The 17,910-nt window shown below is 33.4% G+C and overlaps 1 protein-coding gene across 3 annotated transcripts; it reads left to right on the top strand.

Moving 5' to 3' along the window:
* Nucleotides 1-6,405: 6,405 nt before the first annotated feature.
* On the top strand, nucleotides 6,406-12,521 carry LOC109160564 (eukaryotic translation initiation factor 3 subunit A-like). Of its 3 annotated transcripts, none has more exons than XM_019308848.1 (14): nucleotides 6,406-6,457; nucleotides 7,096-7,171; nucleotides 7,441-7,922; nucleotides 8,442-8,657; nucleotides 8,810-9,178; nucleotides 9,270-9,299; nucleotides 9,539-9,766; nucleotides 9,863-10,024; nucleotides 10,216-10,437; nucleotides 10,519-10,725; nucleotides 10,806-11,012; nucleotides 11,194-11,274; nucleotides 11,397-11,598; nucleotides 11,740-12,521. In XM_019308848.1, exons 2-14 carry the CDS (start codon nucleotides 7,126-7,128, stop codon nucleotides 12,207-12,209), a joined length of 2,922 nt encoding a protein of 973 aa, XP_019164393.1. In that variant the 5' UTR covers nucleotides 6,406-6,457; nucleotides 7,096-7,125; the 3' UTR covers nucleotides 12,210-12,521. The 3 variants fall into 3 exon arrangements, with proteins under 3 accessions (XP_019164393.1, XP_019164394.1, XP_019164395.1); XM_019308849.1 differs by having other exon boundaries at nucleotides 6,406-6,459; nucleotides 7,093-7,171; XM_019308850.1 differs by having other exon boundaries at nucleotides 6,447-6,524.
* The last annotated feature ends 5,389 nt before the right edge of the window (nucleotides 12,522-17,910 follow it).

Genomic DNA, 17,910 nt, shown 5'->3' with positions numbered 1-17,910 from the left:
ATGTCAGTTGTCCATCTTCCTGCGCTTTGAGTCCAAGCATCTGTCTGACAGATTCAAACATCTGCTTGAATGTATCATGCTCCAATACTACTTCAGGTGCATTTTCAATCAGCCTTGAAATTCTCAGTAAACTTTGTGCAATCGTCCTTGTGTTGTTGGTAACTTCATCAATAAACTCATGTATATGCACCAGAAAGTTATGCACAATCAACGATAAGTAAAGCACCAGCAAAATATACACTAAGTACACCAATAACAAAAAAACACTGCTCAGGTCAATACCCTTTTAAAATGCACAGCAGATTATCAATAAAATCACCAGATTACACAAAAAAAAAAAAAATACCCCATGTGTCTGTCTACAGTGTTCTGTTTACCTGTAATCCATGGGGAAGTGGTGCGTTTTCTTCATATGCTGGTGGTTGGGGTGGTACATCAGACTGTCCTATGTTGGGGTTCCATCCACTGTGTGGTGTGCTCTCCACTGGCAAGGCATCATCAACCCGCCCATATCTAAAGCCTCCAGATTTGAGCTCATCTTGTTGTCGTTGACGGAGCAACTTAAACGTCCAATTCTTCATGGCAAAGAAGCTTCTTGGGATAGTCCTCCGGTAGAGCACAACACGGTCAACATAGAATACTTGCATTTGGTAGTTTGGATTATTAATAGATTGATGAGTAATTAATTACAAGCATGTTTGGGGGCCTATTTACCGTTAGGAAAACAATTGGGCATCCATATCTTCCATCGGTGCTTTCCAGCCATGCTTGCTTGCTGGTGACGAGTGAGTTGATGAGCATTCTACACCAATTTAGTCTCTTGATGTTGCGTACGTTAAAAAGGTTGTCGATGTAGTTTTGGTTGACATAATCATTGACTTGTGGCTCAACCAACACACTCATAACAAACAGTGTAAAATGCCTTTTGAACCAAGGGTCACCAGCTTTTAATGTTAGCATCTTTTCAGCCATGACATGGGGGGTGATGTGGCCATTATCCTTCCCAAAGATTTTTCTCCAGTCTGTCAGGAGATCAGATACTTGTTTGGATGCCCTTTTAGTGATTTCTATGTCTCCAAGCGGCAGTCCCAAAGTGGCAGCAACATCATCTTCTATGATTTGGAGCCTTACTCCAATTGGTAGATTCAATGTGTTGCTCCTAGAGTCATAGTTTTCAACTAGCCACTTCCCCAACTTCCTTGGCAGGTTGGTGATTTTGAGATCAAGTATCCTTCCTAGCCCAATTATATCTTCTATGCTTTGGCGTTGTTGACAGGTCAGTGCTTTAACTGGTTTCGTTAGCTGTATGGGCATGGGCCTTATCTTTAGGTCTGTTTCTTCATCTTGAACTTCATCATCAGAGCTGGTCTCAACAACGTGCTCTTGTATTTCTGTTTCTATTCTATCACGGAATGCCAGTGCTAGTTGCTTTCGTTGATGTTTTGGCATTGATGATTCTCCTTGTTCTAATGCATTTCTCTTCTTGTCGAACTGGTTTGTTTTGTAGGGTTTGTTCCTCTATCCCAACGTGGTGGTGTGTTTGACAGTAGATTCTTGTTTTTTGTGCCGAGGTGATCGTCGATAAAGTCGATCGTCGTGTTCATGTAGGCTTCGTCGTCGTTGGGAGTAGTGAAACTGTTCTCGTGCTTTGGGATTGTGAATACGCGAATGGACCGGCGTAACTTGTAGAAGGATGAAAGTTTTAGTTTTGAATTAGAATTATTGGACAATTTTGCCCCTCCGTCGCGGTTATGTCGAAGCCAACCGCGCAAATAAAAAATCAATATGGTGCGTTGATATATATATATATATATATTCGAGTTCAGGTGCGGCGGTGCAACGTCACCAATAGTAAAGCAAATATACACCATCAACGTTAGAAAATGCATCACAAAAACACATAAAAATTAGGTACGCATAACAAAAAACACATCATTCAGTGTGAGTAAAAACATCATACAGTGTTCAGAAATACACCATTAGGGGTGGTGAGTTATATAATATAATTTTTTGGGCTTGTTACGTTTTTTTTTTGATGTATTTTTACATTTCATTGTGGTGTGTTTTCCTTACATTGTTGGTGCCTTTCGTTAACACTGTTGGTACGGTTTATTCTGAAATTTCGCCGCACTGGAAGATCCCGCCGCAGTTGAACTTTCTTCTCTCTCTCTCTCTCTCTATATATATATATATATATATATATATATATATATATATATATGTGTGTGTGTGTGTGTGTGTGTGTGTGTGTGTGTGTGTGTGTGTGTGTGTGTGTATTCAAATGAGGACAAAAATATTATAGAGGACAACATATCAAAACATTTACTGCACACACTTAAAATTTTCAAATTAAAATAACAAAAAGCATTATACACATATATAGGAAGGCCTATTTCAAAAAAAAAAAAGGGAATGTCAAATAATATAATTGAATATTAGTGTTTTACTTGTGCAATATATACAAAAATAAAAAATAAAATTATGTTATTATAAATTTAAACAAAAATTTAAAAATAAAAAATTTAAAATGTACAATATAATAATATTGTTGGACTTTCATATATTGAATCAAATATCTATTTTCATTAAAAAAAAAACAAAATTAAAATTAAAATTAAAATTTTGCATGATTAATATAGTTTCTAATCATATATATATTTAGATGCTAAGCACCTTGTACTCAAATGACATGTAGTGATTCTCTTGCATGGGAGGTCATGAGATCAAGCCTTAATGGAGGCGGTGTTGACTCTTTGTGTTATGTAATAAAGTCAGTAGCTTTAGATCAATTTATAGAGAAAATTACATAATTAAATTAATTTATTTCTAATTGTATTTCATATATGTTATAATTTCAACAATCAATATGAATAATAACTAAGAGAATTATATTTAGAAATTAAAAAAAAAAAGATGAAAATTGTAAATTTTGTATGCGTAAATTTAAGCTCAAACATGATATATTTCTTTACTAGTAATTCACCCGCGCGATGCACGGGAAAAAAAATTATATTATTATAAATATAAATAAAAAAATAGAAAAAATAAAAATATTTTAAATTGTTCACCCGCGCGATACACGGAGAAAAAATTATGTTATTATAAATATAAATAAAAAATAGAAAAAAATAAAAATATTTTAAATTGTTTAATATAATAATATTTGTGAGCTTCCATTGGTCAAGTATTTATTATTTTTATAGAATACAAAATTATAATTAAAATTTTGTATGGTTAATATAATCTCTAATTATGTATATATTCAAATAAACTTATAGAGAGAATTTACATAATTACATTGATTTATTCTTAATTGTATTTCATCTATATTATAATTTTCACAATACGAATAATAACTAAGATAATTACATTTAGAAAGCAAATTTCAAATTTTGTATGAGTAAATTTAAACTCTAATTGAACACATTTTTTTATATGATTATATAATATATTCTTTATGCACATAGCATTTCATAAACTCAAATGTCATTTTATAAGTCCAAGATCACTTTTTGTGGAGATAATTCAAATGTATTTTTTTTCTTTTAAAAGTCCTAAGTTTAGACATCCAGAAAAACATTAAAGACACATACGATATATACATTTATATATATATTTAAATTTTTATTTATGGCTTAAATGATTTTTTTTATTCTGAAGTCCAATAATTGACCCACAGCCCGCAACATTTGCTTTCTTCATCCCTTCTCGCTTCTGCCATTTCTTTGAAGCATTTGAGAGGGAGAAAAATTATATGTAGAGGCTTGCATTAATTGCATTGTTTCAGATATCGAATAGGCTTTCATCGAAAATTTAATTAATATTGTAATCCCAAGAACCACCATAAATAACAAAAGTATATCAAATAGACTTTCATGGTAAAATCAGATATTTAATTAATATTGCATCATTTCATATTTTCTATTAATCGGGAATCGGAATCCTTAATCCTAATATCATAACATTTAATAACTCCATTAATTCAATATATGTAATCCTTTGTTATGGGCGAGAAAAAACAATAGCTATTTTATTTTTCAAATGTTGTGCTTTTTTTTTTTTTTTTTTTTTTTTTTTTTTTAATAGTAAAAGATGTTGTGGCTATTTTATATTTATAGCTAGTAATAATAATAATGTTGGTAATTAATTGTAACATTATTATAACATTAATTACCTCCCAACCATATAGCTTTATTATATGTAAGATAAGATTATATAATACATTGTACATTCACATAATATTTCTTAATACACAGTATATATTTAGGCATATTCTATGATATACTTTTCATAATTATAATTTATATTGTTTAAATTCAAATAGAAATTAACAAAATTAATTAGTATTTTTTTTTTAAAGAAATACTCACATTTTTTTACAAGGTAATATTTGTTCTATTAGATACGGGTTCAAACCTATGATCATCCATTTAAAATGGTAACTGGAATGCCATCATATACATGGTAGTTGGCAATAACATTAGTATTTTAATTTTGTATGATTAACATAGTGCATAATTAGATGTGTGTGTGTATATATATATATATATATATATATATATATATATATATATATATATATATATATATATATTTGAAATACTTATGATTCTTTACCATGTAGTATATGTTCTAATCTATATTTTCTCAAACAATTCTAGCCCAAAGAATCAAAACACCCACCACCGACAATAGTTATGCTGTGCATCCGTATGCACCATGCATGGTGCATACGGATGCCAAAACGACGTCGTTTTATTAAAAAACGTGCATCTCCTCTTTAAAAAAAATTCAGGTTCGATTCCCAGCAACAACATTATATTGTTCATTCATTCTGGAATTTTAGTTCATAGATTATGGAATTATAGTTCATTGATTATAGAATTATAGTTCATCGATTATGGAATTGTAGTTCATCGATTCTGAAATTTTAGTTTATAGATTATGGAATTTTAGTTTATTCATTCTTGAATTTTTAGTTCATAGATTAGATTATGGAATTATAGTTCATCGATTATGACATTTTAGTTCATATGTTGTTGCTGGGAATCGAACCTGATTTTTTTTTAAAAGGGGAGACGCGCGTTTTATTAAAACGATGTCGTTTTTGCATCCGTATGCACCATGCATGGTGCATACGGATGCACAGCATAATTTGCCCACCACCGAAATTCGAATCTATGACCATCCATTTTAAATATTTATGAACACGCGTTTAGGGTATGTTTGGAATTGAAATATGAAAAATGTTTTTCAAACAAATTTTTTTTTTCAGAAAATAACTTATTTTTCGAAAAATAATTTAATTTTCTAATGTTTGACTGAATATTAGAAAAATATATTTTTTTGTTTGGTTGAAAGTTAAAAAAATGTATTTTTTTTTGTTTGGTTCATTTTCTTGAAAATGAATATATTATTTGCTATATAATAATAATAATAATAATAATAATAATAACAATAATAGTAATAATAGTAATACTAGTACTAATAATAATAGTAATAGTAATAGTAATAGTAATTGTAGTAATAGCAGTAATAGTAATAGTACTAGTAATAATGGTAATAGTAGTAGTAGTAATAGTAATAGCAATAATAATAATAATAATAATAATAGTAGTAGTAGTAGTAGAAGAAGAAGAAGAATGAGGAGGAGGACGAGAAGGAGAAGGAGAAAAAGAATAAGAAGATAATAATAATAATAACAATAATAATAAGTGGTGGTAGTGAACTAGTGATGGTGGTGGTAGTAATAGTAATTCAAAAATTAGCTTGAAGAAAAGATGAATGAGAAGATAAATACTAGAAAATAAAGAATTTAAAAAATATTTTTTTGACTAAAAATCTATGAAGTTATTTATCTTGACTAGAATGAATATTTTCGTTTGACTTTTATTTTTCTTGAATATCGAAACCGGGCAAATTAGGATATCAACTCAATTGAAAACGGGTCAAATTTGCCCCCTAAGTCATTCGGATAGTGCAATTAGATCTCATAAGTAAAAAAAAGCTTCATTCAGATTTTCTAAACCTGGAAAATTATTCAATTATATCCAAATTAACTTGTATAACGCGTTAATTTTTCCCAAGATTGACATGTGTCACTTTTAAAATATTTTTTTTATTTGTATTCTTTAAAAAACGTTGTATTTATTTACTAAATTATATAAGTTGATTTGGATTCAATAAAACAATTTTACAAGTTTAAGAAATATGAATGAACTTTTTTTTTTTTTTTTTTACCTAAGTGACCTAATTGTACTAATCTGAATGGGAATCAATTTGACCCTTTTTCCTAACTCAAATAGGGAAAGTAGGGATTCACTGAACCGCCGAACCGGGTAAATTGGGGTTTACAATTACAACCCGGTTAAACTTATATATACTATATAGATACACAAATACACTGCAATTTTACGCTTTAGTCGGGTTTAAGGGCAGACGACACAGCGGCGAGCAGGTATCTCCTATCTCCTATCCTTTCTCTTCTTTCCCTAACTCCGCCGCCAACCGCCGTATCTACGCCGGTAGTTTGTAGATTCAGCTTGTAGATTCTTTGTATCGGTGCCGTTTTCGTTGTCAGATATGCTTTTGATGTTTGTATACATCGTTTTTGCCTATGTGCCAGTTTAAATCTGTAGATTTGGGGGGTTTTTAATGCACTTTTGCTAACCTTATTCGATTAAATTGTTGTTAGATGAACGGTAAAATTAGGGAAAAGAAGGAGTGTTTTTTCATGTAGTTTTTATAAAGTTTATGATAGATTGACGATTAGCTCGATTATTTTTTCTGGTTCTGATTCTGATTTCTGATTATTTGGGACACAAGGATGGGCATGGACCATGATAATTCAATTCTTAACGTTCAGAAGCTCTAAAGATTTTATTTTTATGATAGTTAGAAATTAGTAAATTCCTACCAATTTCAAACTTTTTTCTTGGATTAAACACACAATTATGGTGCCTGATTATATGGGAACAAATACAAGATCCTTAGTTTTACTACATTATTTATTTTAACAAATATAGTGTATGTTTCTTTACAAATGTTGTGTTTTTATTTTAATCTTATAGTCTTACATGGTGTGCTCCTATGCAGGTGATCCGTCTTCCCTCTTGATCCTTCAAAATGGCTACTTTTGCCAAACCTGAGAATGCCTTAAAGCGAGCGGAAGGTTGGTGTTGTCACCACTTTCTACTTATTCCTTATCATCAAAATCATTTGTTGATGTTTTTTAAAATTTCTTCTTGAGACAAAAAAAATAATTTTTTTTTTTTTTTTTTTTTTTTTTTTTTTTTTTTTTTAACTTGAGAACTAGAGACTGAATGTTTTATAAGAATGGTGGAAGTTCTATTGTTTGATTGGATCCACTCTGGAACTTTTAATTATTTCCTTGAGCAATTTACATATTCATGACTTTTTTTTTTTTATGTGTTGGTGCAGAGTTAATTAATGTTGGTCAGAATCAAGAAGCTCTACAGTCCCTTCATGATCTTATCACCTCAAGGAGGTATAGGGCATGGCAAAAGACACTTGAGAAAATAATGTTTAAGCATGTAGAGTTGTGTGTTGAAATGAGAAGAGGAAGGTTTGCCAAGGATGGTCTAATTCAATATCGAATTGTCTGCCAGCAAGTCAATGTTAACTCACTAGAGGAGGTGATAAAGCATTTTGTCCATCTGGCCACTGAGAGAGCTGAAGTGGCACGCAGCCAGACTCAGGCTCTAGAGGAAGCTCTGGATGTGGATGATTTGGAAGCAGATAAAAGGCCTGAAGATTTGATGTTGAGTTATGTTAGTGGGGAGAAAGGAAAAGACAGATCTGATCGCGAACTTGTCACTCCCTGGTTTAAATTCTTGTGGGAGACATACAGAACTGTGCTGGAAATCTTGCGAAACAATTCCAGGCTGGAGGCTCTATATGCGGTAAGCCCCCTACCAAACCCCTGTTGCATTAAACAAAAGAATTACAATTTACAAATACAAAACAAGAAGGGAAATACATGCAAAACCTTTAGTATCATATAGATAGTATATTTGCTGGACAAAAAGTACTTATAAAAGACGAAGAGAAAGGGCAGATATATTAAATGAAATTACTGCTTATAAAACAAGTCTATATCGATGCATCAAATTCTGTCTGCTGTTCTATAGAACCCTGTCTTCTACAAGAGTTGTGAATTGTGAACTAGTTTTGACTTGTTTGAAAGATGTTTCCTTATTCTCTTCTCTAAGGGAGGCTGCATTGACTAATCTTATGAAGAATTGGGATGTTATGTGTGACTTCATTAATTTCTGAAAGATAATCTAGTTCTTTATGCCATCCTGTTTGCTAATAATCCCTTCTTTATAGTTTCTATGAAGCTACTTCCATTCATTTTTTTGTTGAATTATTTCCTACTTGTGATACACTATAGGCTTAACTGTGCTTGAACTTGATGATAGATGATAGCGCATCGCGCCTTCCAGTTTTGCAAGCAGTACAAACGTACAACAGAATTTCGTCGTCTTTGTGAGATCATAAGAAACCATCTAGCAAACCTCAACAAATATAGAGATCAAAGAGATCGCCCTGATCTGTCTGCTCCAGAAAGTTTGCAGTTGTATCTGGACACAAGATTTGAGCAGCTAAAAGTTGCCACTGAGCTTAATCTATGGCAGGTTTGTGTAGTTTTCTTGGTATATGTGTTTATGATTATGTTTTACAGCTAGTGCCTAAAACTTCTCTCTGCTGTAGACAAATTTATTCCTTACAATTATTCTAAGAAGCATAGACTTGTTTTTATGATCTGTACCTATTGCCTTTCTTGCAGGAAGCTTTTCGGTCAATTGAAGACATTTATGGATTAATGTGCCTTGTTAAGAAAACCCCTAAACCATCTTTGTTGGTTGTTTACTACGCCAAGCTTACTGAGATATTTTGGATATCATCCAGCCATCTCTATCATGCTTATGCATGGCTCAAGCTTTTCTCTATCCAAAAAAGTTTTAATAAGAACTTGAGCCAGAAAGATTTACAGGTTATAGCATCATCTGTCGTTTTAGCAGCACTTTCGGTGCCACCCTATGATCGGTTCTATGGTGCATCTCATTTGGAGCTTGAAAATGAGAAAGAGCGAAGTTTGCGGGTGGCTAATTTGATTGCTTTTGATGTTGAACCGAAAGCTGAGAGCAGAGAAGTGGTAATTTAAGTGTTTCATTTTCTTCTCTATGTGTCTATACAACCATTATGTGTTCATATATTAGCTGATGGAATCTTTTTTTGTTCTCCAGCTTTCCCGATCATCACTTCTCTCAGAATTGGTAAGCTATTTATTTCGTATTTGACATTCATTTTAGCTATTATTGTCATGGTATACTTTTTAATCAACTTATACTCTGTAGACTGTAGGAAAGACACCCATGTTTTACTGAATGTGAGAGGCAAGACAGTTTGTTAAAAATACGAAATGAACATCATATGGATCTTTGTAATTGTGCATTGGTTTTCCTTGTGTAGTAACTTATATTTTGTTTCCATATTTTCTGATACTTTCTTGCAGGTGTCCAAAGGTGTAATGACATGTGTTACACAAGAAGTGAAAGATCTTTACAATTTGCTAGAACATGAGTTTCTTCCTTTGGATCTAGCATTGAAAGCACAACCGTTGTTGAACAAAATCTCAAAGCTTGGGGGTAAACTATCTTCAGCTTCTTCTGTTCCTGAAGTGCAATTGTCTCAGTATGTTCCTGCTTTGGAAAAACATGTTACTCTGAGATTGCTGCAGCAGGTGCGCAGACTTACTTGTACTTTTCACAATGAATATCTAATGTCGTTTCTGAGAAATTTAATTGTTGTCTTGTTTTCTTCCATTTCATGTTTTCAGGTGTCTCAGGTGTATCAGACCATACAGATTGACAATCTATCCAGAATGGTCCCTTTTTTTGACTTTGCTGCTGTTGAGAAGATTTCAGTGGATGCTGTTAAGCATAACTTTATAGCCATAAAAGTTGATCATATGAAGGGTGCTGTACTCTTTGGCAAACAGGTTCACATATTATATTCTACAAATAATTTCTGTTTCTTTGTCATGACTTGTCTTTTTGGAGTCTGGAATCTGGATGATATCTTGTTTATTATTATTATTATTATTATTATTATTATTATTATTTTCCTCTTGCTCTTTGCAGAGGAATAAATTTCTGACATGTCATTTGGCTTTTATATCTTTGCTTTTAGAGTATTGAAGCTGTCGGTCTTCGGGATCACTTATCTGCTCTAGCAGAATCTCTAAGCAAAGCAAGGATTATGATCTACCCACCTATGGCAAAAGCTGATAAACTTGGGGAGATGCTATCAGGTCTTGGAGAAGTAGTTGAGAAGGAACACAGGAGACTTCTTGCCCGGAAGTCAATAATTGAGAAGCGCAAGGAAGACCAAGAGCGGTTGCTCTTGGAAAAGGTTTCTCCCTATTTATTCTGTGTTTACTTACATATTTCATAATTATTTTTACATATAATTGATCTTGCCATTAATATGAAGGAACGTGAGGAAGAGTCAAAGAGACTAAAACAACAAAAGATAACTGAAGAGGCTGAGCAGAGAAGGCTTGCTGCTGAGTTTGAGCAGAGAAAGAATCAAAGAATTCTCAGGGAAATTGAGGAGAGAGAACTTGAAGAGGCCCAGGCTTTACTGGAAGAAGCTCAAAAAGGCGTTAAGAAGAAGGGGAAAAAACCAATTTTAGAGGGAGTATGTACACTATCTCAACGTTTTTTCATGTCTTCTTTTTCCATCATCTTAAAAACTTAGTTTGTTCTCTTTGGTTTTAGGAAAAAATAACTAAACAGACAGTTATGGAATTGGCTCTGAGCGAGCAATTGAGAGAGAGGCAAGAGATGGAGAAAAAACTGCAAAAGCTTGCCAAAACTATGGATCATTTTGAGAGAGCTAAACGAGAAGAGTCAGCACCAGTGATGCAAGCTGCATTTGAACAGCAGTTAGCTGCAGATGCTGCTCTTCATGAACAGGAGCAACAGGTTTGCATAAAAATGATCTACTGTAATACACATTTCACCAGTAATAATAAGATTTATACTCGATATTATTTGTTTCTATTCTATTTCCTTGAAACTAATGTTATTAGAGGATGATATGATGCATATTCTGTATTTTAAACACTTTGATGAATTGATTCTCTCTACTATTACACTTTTGCAGCAAGAGGTTGAAACAAGCAAACAAAGACATACTGGTGATGTTTTAGAGAAGAGGAGGCTTGGCCGCATGATGGAAAATAAGGTGTGTATCTTAATTCTTTGGTTGATCTCTATTTATGGACTAACATATAATGATCTATAGTTTATTCGCGAAGTGCCATTTAGTGGAGTATATTCTTAGTGAGCTTCACTATTCTTGTTTAGAAAATTTTTGAAGCAAGGGTTGTCAGTCATAGAGAGTCTGAACACAGTAGACTGAAACGGGAGAGGCAGGAACGAATTGACCAGATTATCCAGTCACGGAAGCAAGAAAGGGAGGCTAGGAGGAAGATGATATTCTTTTTGAGGACCGAGGAGGAGCGCCTAAATAAGTTACGTGAAGAGGAGGAAGCTCGGAAGCACGAAGGTACTTTTCTTTGTGAAACATTCTGCCAACATTGAGCTTCACTACGATGCATTCAAATCTTAACTGGCTTTAGTTCTGTATATGTTCATGAACTTCACTTTCCTCTTATCTCTGGATTGTTTGGTTTATGAAAATTGGCAGAAATGGAGAGACGTAAGAAAGAAGAAGCTGAGCGCAAGGCCAAACTGGATGAAATTGCAGAAAGGCAGCGGCAAAGAGAGCTGGAACTGGAAGAGAAAGAGAAGAAGAGGAAAGAAGAGCTCCTGGGGAAATCCACGGCTCTGCCAGCTAGGCCAACTGAGCCTTTATCACGTCCCCCCGAGACAGGAGCCACTGCCCCAGCTGCAGCAGCAGCAGCTGCTTCGGCACCTAATAAGTATGTGCCCAGGTTCAGACGGGGAGCGGTGGAAGGTGCTCCCCAGGCTGCACCGCCTGAAACGGACAAATGGGGTGGTGGCAACCGTCAAGATGACCGTGCTTCCGACAGATGGGGCAGCAGGCCCGCAGCAGATGATAGATGGCGTGATGACCGTGATCGTGAGCGGAGACCTTTTGGTGCTGGCTCCAGGCCCGGAGCTTGGTCTTCTTCTAGGAGCCGTGGGGAACGCTGAAGATAAATTTTTGAGGATGCTGTACTACAATGCAGACTGCAATTTTCCTGAGAGCGTTTTTGTTTCAGTGCCATCATCTTCCATTAAAGGCCCATATACTTGAGTTGAAGAAATCGGCATTTCTTATTTATTATTATTGCATCTCTCTAGTTTTCTAATGATTGAATTGTGTATGTCTGAAGTCTCTTTTGAATAGTAATGTTTGGTATGGACGATTCCTCATTTTAAGTTTTGCAATGTTGTATAAGCCATGACTGGATGCTGCAATATAGTGCTCTCATTCAGAGTCCATATTTAAGCTAACTCTTGCTCGAAATCCCTACTAACATCAAGCTATGATATTCTAGTTTTTTGAGTACTTATAATATAGTACCAGTATTTTTTTTTATGCGCGATGCGCAAAATATAGGTGCCCAATATTAGTAAATTATATTAAAAATTTTAAATGTATTTAGATTTTAGATATTTAAATTATTCTAAATAATAATAATAATAATAATATTAAAAATTTTAAATTTATTTAGATTTTAGATATTTAAATTATTCTAAATAATAATAATAATAATAATGTAAATTATTTTTATAAATTTGATATTTATATTTTAGGTAATAATTAACATATAACTCAAATATATAATGTGCATATATTATTATTAATGAAGAAGATAAGAAAATATATGGTGGATGCATGTGCATGGTAACAATAGTGGAAACGATAATCGAAGTTATAACGGTAGGAGTATGCTTGTTCAAAATATTTTAACGTACAACTTTTATAGCATAATTTACACAAAAACTTAACGGAAAAAACGGACATAAATGAGGGATATAACTTTCATTCACACTTATTATGTTTTTAGATATGTCCATACATATTTTATAATGTAAAAAGTTTGGTTATTTCAAACACTAAGCATTGATAAATGAGTTATACTATACATTGGACTGTTTTGTTGCTACTTAAAAGATAAATTCAAATATAACATCGGTTGTTATGCCGGCCTTTGCTAGAAAACTTCAATTACTCAAAAGAAATCGAAAGGTTAGAAATGATCAGACTTATTACTAATTGTTTTGAAAAAAAAAATTACATATATTAACAATAATCGTTTCAAAGGTGATCCCATTTGAGTAGAGTTAATGCCCAATTTGATCTCTCGACTATTAGGATTTCATTAACTTGGTCCTCAACTATTAAAGTTGTTCAATTTAGTCCCTAACTATGCAATTTTTACTTAAAATGGTCCCTCGACTATTAGGATTTCACCACTTTGGTCATCGACTATAAAAGTTGCTCACTTTAGTCTCTAACTATGCAATTTTTACCTAAAATGATCCATCGACTATTAGGATTTCACTACTTTGGTCATCGACTATAAAAGTTGCTCACTTTAGTCTCTAACTATGCAATTTTTACCTAAAATGATCCATCGACTATTAGGATTTCACCACTTTGGTCCTCGACTCTCCAAAAAGGTTCCCAAATCCACACTAAACTTACATTTTAGGTTAACATTTGCATAGTTGTGGACTAAATTGAACAACTTTGGTAGTCGAGGATCAAAATTGTGAAATCCTAATAGTCGAGGGACTATTTTAGATAAAATTTACATAGTTAGGGACTAAATTGAGCAACTTTAGTAGTCAATAATCAAAGTGGTGAAATTCTAATAGTCGAGGGACCATTTTAAATAAAAATTACATAATTAGGGACTAAATTGAACAACTTTGAAAATCGAAGAAAATTGGTAAAATCTTAATAATCGAAGGATCAAATTGGATATTAACTCCATTTGAGTAGTAACACTATTGACAAGTAAAGTCTGAAGGACCCTATAAATATCAAACACGGGAGAGTATATAAAAGATATCAACATAATCATCACCATAAATAATCTCTAGCAGTTCTCTCACATCTTTAAAACACTCTTCAATTAAGAATAACTTAGGTACCAGAAGGCCTTGTGGTCAAACGGTATAACTGTATGGGGACATTGACTCTTTGTGCTTCAATAAGTTAACCGATACTACATATTGAACTTATCCTTCCAATGTGAACATTCCTTATGAGTATACTTAGAATAAAATTCGGTAGTTCTCCATGGATTTGTATAAGAAACAACATAATAGAGCTAGTTTCGGTTGCTAACAAATGATAATTTTACTCTTTTATATATACATGCTCTTTATAATGCTTAGAGAACTTGATTTTCCATCCCTGGAGACAAAAATTAAGGAACATATAGGCATGATTAGGCCAGGCCTGCAAACGAACCGAGTCAAGCACGAACTTGACTCGTCAATTTTTGAGCAGTTCGAGCTCGACTCAATCGGCTTAGTAGGCTTGAGTGTTCGAACTCGAGTCGAAGATTGACTCAAGATGGTTCGAATTGAGTTCGAGCTCGAGTTCGAGTAAGATTGTTCGAACTTTTAAGCTTGAGTTCGAGTTTGAATTTGACCTATTTAATTTCATGTTTCAATTAATAATAAAAATTGTTGTATCACCCAGACATAAATAATGCAAAACTTTAAAAAATTCAAAAGTCTAAACTTCAAAGTTCAAAGCACTCAAAACAAGTTCACAACTTCACATCAACTACAAGTAAACAACAAGAATGGTCCTTGACTCCTTGTACATTTCAAGATATTTCTTCAAGGATAAGCGGTTCAAAACTTCAAATCTAACAAAGATATGCTCAATTTGCAAAAATATGCATAATATTAGATAACAAATAAAAGTAATTGATAACGACCGTAACAATATCATATCCACAGTATGGAAAAATCAATCTGGCCAGCACTTTGCCCCTTAATTAGGTCGGCCAGGTGCGAAAGAGGATTAGTCTGAGTATGGTACGAGCTTAAAGGTTCCTCCTACAGTTAGAGCCTGCTCAGGACACCTCGTGGTCTGATAAAAAAAATATCATATCCATAGTTCCACACTAAATACAGTATGTAAAGATTATGTGCAATATATTTACACAATTTAGAAATTCAAAACTAAAAAAATAAGTCTAAGTAGGTGTGTAACTTACTTTCATGAATTGGATATAATTTCTTGGTATGATTTCTATTTCTAAAAAAAGAAGAAGATAAACAACCGTGTAATTAAACAAATTAAACAAACATTTTAAAAAGATAATGCATCCCTTAGCATAAAAGTTGTAGATTAAAAGTTAACTTACTTTATTTTTGGTAACTCCGTGTATATGTCGGAGCCAATCGCCCCCACAAAGTAAAACTTGTACTATTTCTAACAACAATGATGCACGATAAGAATCAATTACCCTTATCCTAGCACTAAACGTAACGTTGCTTCAGAAGCCACAATGCTAACATGTATAACTAAAATATCTGCCGTCATTCTTGTCATAATTGTCAATATTGGATACTGCATTCTATTCATCTTCCACCAGTCCAAGCAAGAAAAGTCGTTAGGACTCTTCTTAAGACACCCTTTTTTCTATATAGTCTACTAGCTCTAATGTTTTAGACTCTGAAGTCTCAACTTCTGCACAATATGCATCAAAATCATCCCAAGTATATGCAGAACTTTGGTGGCTGACTTGACTCCCAACAATGTTAGAAGAACTTGGACTTTCAAAAATTTCTTTGTTCATTGATTCAGTAACATACTCTTCATAAATAGTATTGATAATCTCCATCACTTTTGAAATATTTTCCATAGCTTCCTCATTAGAATAAAGTTTAGGAAAACAAAATTCAACTGCAACCATTATCTTTGTTGGATCAAAGACAACACCTATAGCCATCAACAAATTACACTCGCCCAAATATTTATCAAACTTCATCTTCATTCTCCTAACCAAATCTCTAATAAAGGAATCTTCATCATCTACATGGTTATCCAATGATGATTTGATATTTTGAACTTGTTGGAGAAACAAATTTGGAGTCAGATACTCACAAGTCATAACCTAAAGCAAATTTGAAGAAACAAAAATTTTAACTTATTGAAGAAAGAAATTAAAAGAAACAAACTTGAAATAATGTGAGTAGCGATCTAAAAAGCCTCTAATATTAAGCAAACTTTGGTTACAACCTTATCACAATCACTTTCCAATGGACAACTATCGAAGAATGGATCACAATCTCGTAGCATCTTAAAAGTTGTTTGAACTTGACTGCTCAACTTAACATCTCAAAGTCAAGTTCCATTTAGTTTTACAATCACAAATCAATTCCCTATCTTTCAATTGCAATTGTTGCACACAATTTTCAAATTGTATACGACGTTGCCTCCGACAAGTTCACATATTCTACAATATCTCTAACATCACTAATGATGTGTCGAATCTCTTCTAATGTATCTTGAACACACAAGTTCAAAATGTGTGCACAACAATGAACATGAAATAAACGTCCCCCACATACCAAACTTCTTGATCCTTGGAGTGTATTCTATTGGAACTTTTAGCATAAAAATGACATTTTGAGTGACTATTTTGTGGTACAAATATATGTGAGGGTTCACTTCTGATTTGGGTCAGGTCAAAGTGGATTCGGGTTCTTCGTAGTGAGACAAAGAATTTGATATAATGTACGCTCAAAATGGGTAATAGGTGAATGAGAAATTGATTCTCAAAGTGAACCTATTTGAGAGAAGCCAAAATCTTAAGCTAATTGCTAATTAAATTAGCAATTCGTTTTTAAGCTTTGATTCGTTGTAAACGAAGTGTGCAAGAAAGTAAGCTTGATTAAGCTTAAGTGTTGTGATTAAGCTTTGATAGCTTAAAGAATGATTAAGCTTGAAGGCTTAATTAGTGAATTGGGAAAGTGTACTTTCGTGCTATGCTTTCATGCATGGACGAAAGTTGTGCATGAATTGAGCTTAAGCTTTGGATTTCAAAGCAGCTCATTTCGTGCTGTGGATTCGGTGTGCACAAGTCAATGCTATATGCATTGATTCGTGCTGCACCGTTTCGGTGCTTGCGGACCACTCGGATGTGTTTTCCAGTCCAATTCGTTAAACCTTCGGGTTTGTACGAACTTCTCGGTCACTCAGATATTTTGAAACGGGTCGTTATGATCGGTACGAATTAATCGCGTATTAAATTCGTGACCGTTGATATTATTACGATAATAAGTATGACCGTTTCAAACGTTTTATCCAATTATTAAATTGAATTTATGATTGGTTTAATGTGTCATTAGTGGGCTACTAATTCTTCCCTTCCCTATAAAAACTAGGATATTGACAGAATGTTTTGGACTCCAGTTTTGAGAACTATCATAAGTTTGGGGTTGTTTACCAACTTGGAAAAATAGAGAATTTTCCAGAAAATTGGAGAATTGAAGAAGTGGAAAAATGAAAATTGGAGAACTTGTTTACTAAATTTATTCAAGTACAGGTGGCATGGAAGAGAACGGGGAATAGGTACTGGTGGGGCAATGGAAGAGAAAGGAGAATACATTGGAAGGCATGGGACAGGTTGTGCATACCAAAAAAGTATGGTGGTATGGGTTTTAAAGAACTGAGGGCTTTTAATCTAGCAATGCTTGGTAAACAAGCATGGCGATTTTTAACAGACCCAGAAACACTCGTGGCTAAAATCTATAAGGCAAGGTATTATCCCACAACCAGTTTTACAGATGCAACTATTGGTAATTGCCCAAGTTACTGTTGGAGAAGTATAATGGCAGCCCATGCAATGGTAGTCTCAGGGGTGCGAAGGAGGAT

This window comes from Ipomoea nil, unplaced genomic scaffold (genome assembly GCF_001879475.1).
Source record: "Ipomoea nil cultivar Tokyo-kokei standard unplaced genomic scaffold, Asagao_1.1 scaffold2848, whole genome shotgun sequence".
In the NCBI taxonomy this organism is placed as follows: Eukaryota; Viridiplantae; Streptophyta; class Magnoliopsida; order Solanales; family Convolvulaceae; genus Ipomoea; species Ipomoea nil.
The sequence above is the reverse complement of the archived record's forward strand: the minus strand, read 5'-3'. Positions and strand labels throughout refer to the sequence as shown.

What these genes read in the sequence shown, in the direction of transcription:
- LOC109160564 (XM_019308848.1), top strand. Translation starts at nt 7,126, where the DNA reads ATGGCTACTTTTGCCAAACCTGAGAATGCCTTAAAGCGAGCGGAAG. An exon ending in GCCGCATGATGGAAAATAAG is followed by an intron (nt 11,275 to 11,396) that starts GTGTGTATCTTA and finishes ATTCTTGTTTAG; the next exon opens with AAAATTTTTGAAGCAAGGGT. An exon ending in GGAAGCTCGGAAGCACGAAG is followed by an intron (nt 11,599 to 11,739) that starts GTACTTTTCTTT and finishes GAAAATTGGCAG; the next exon opens with AAATGGAGAGACGTAAGAAA.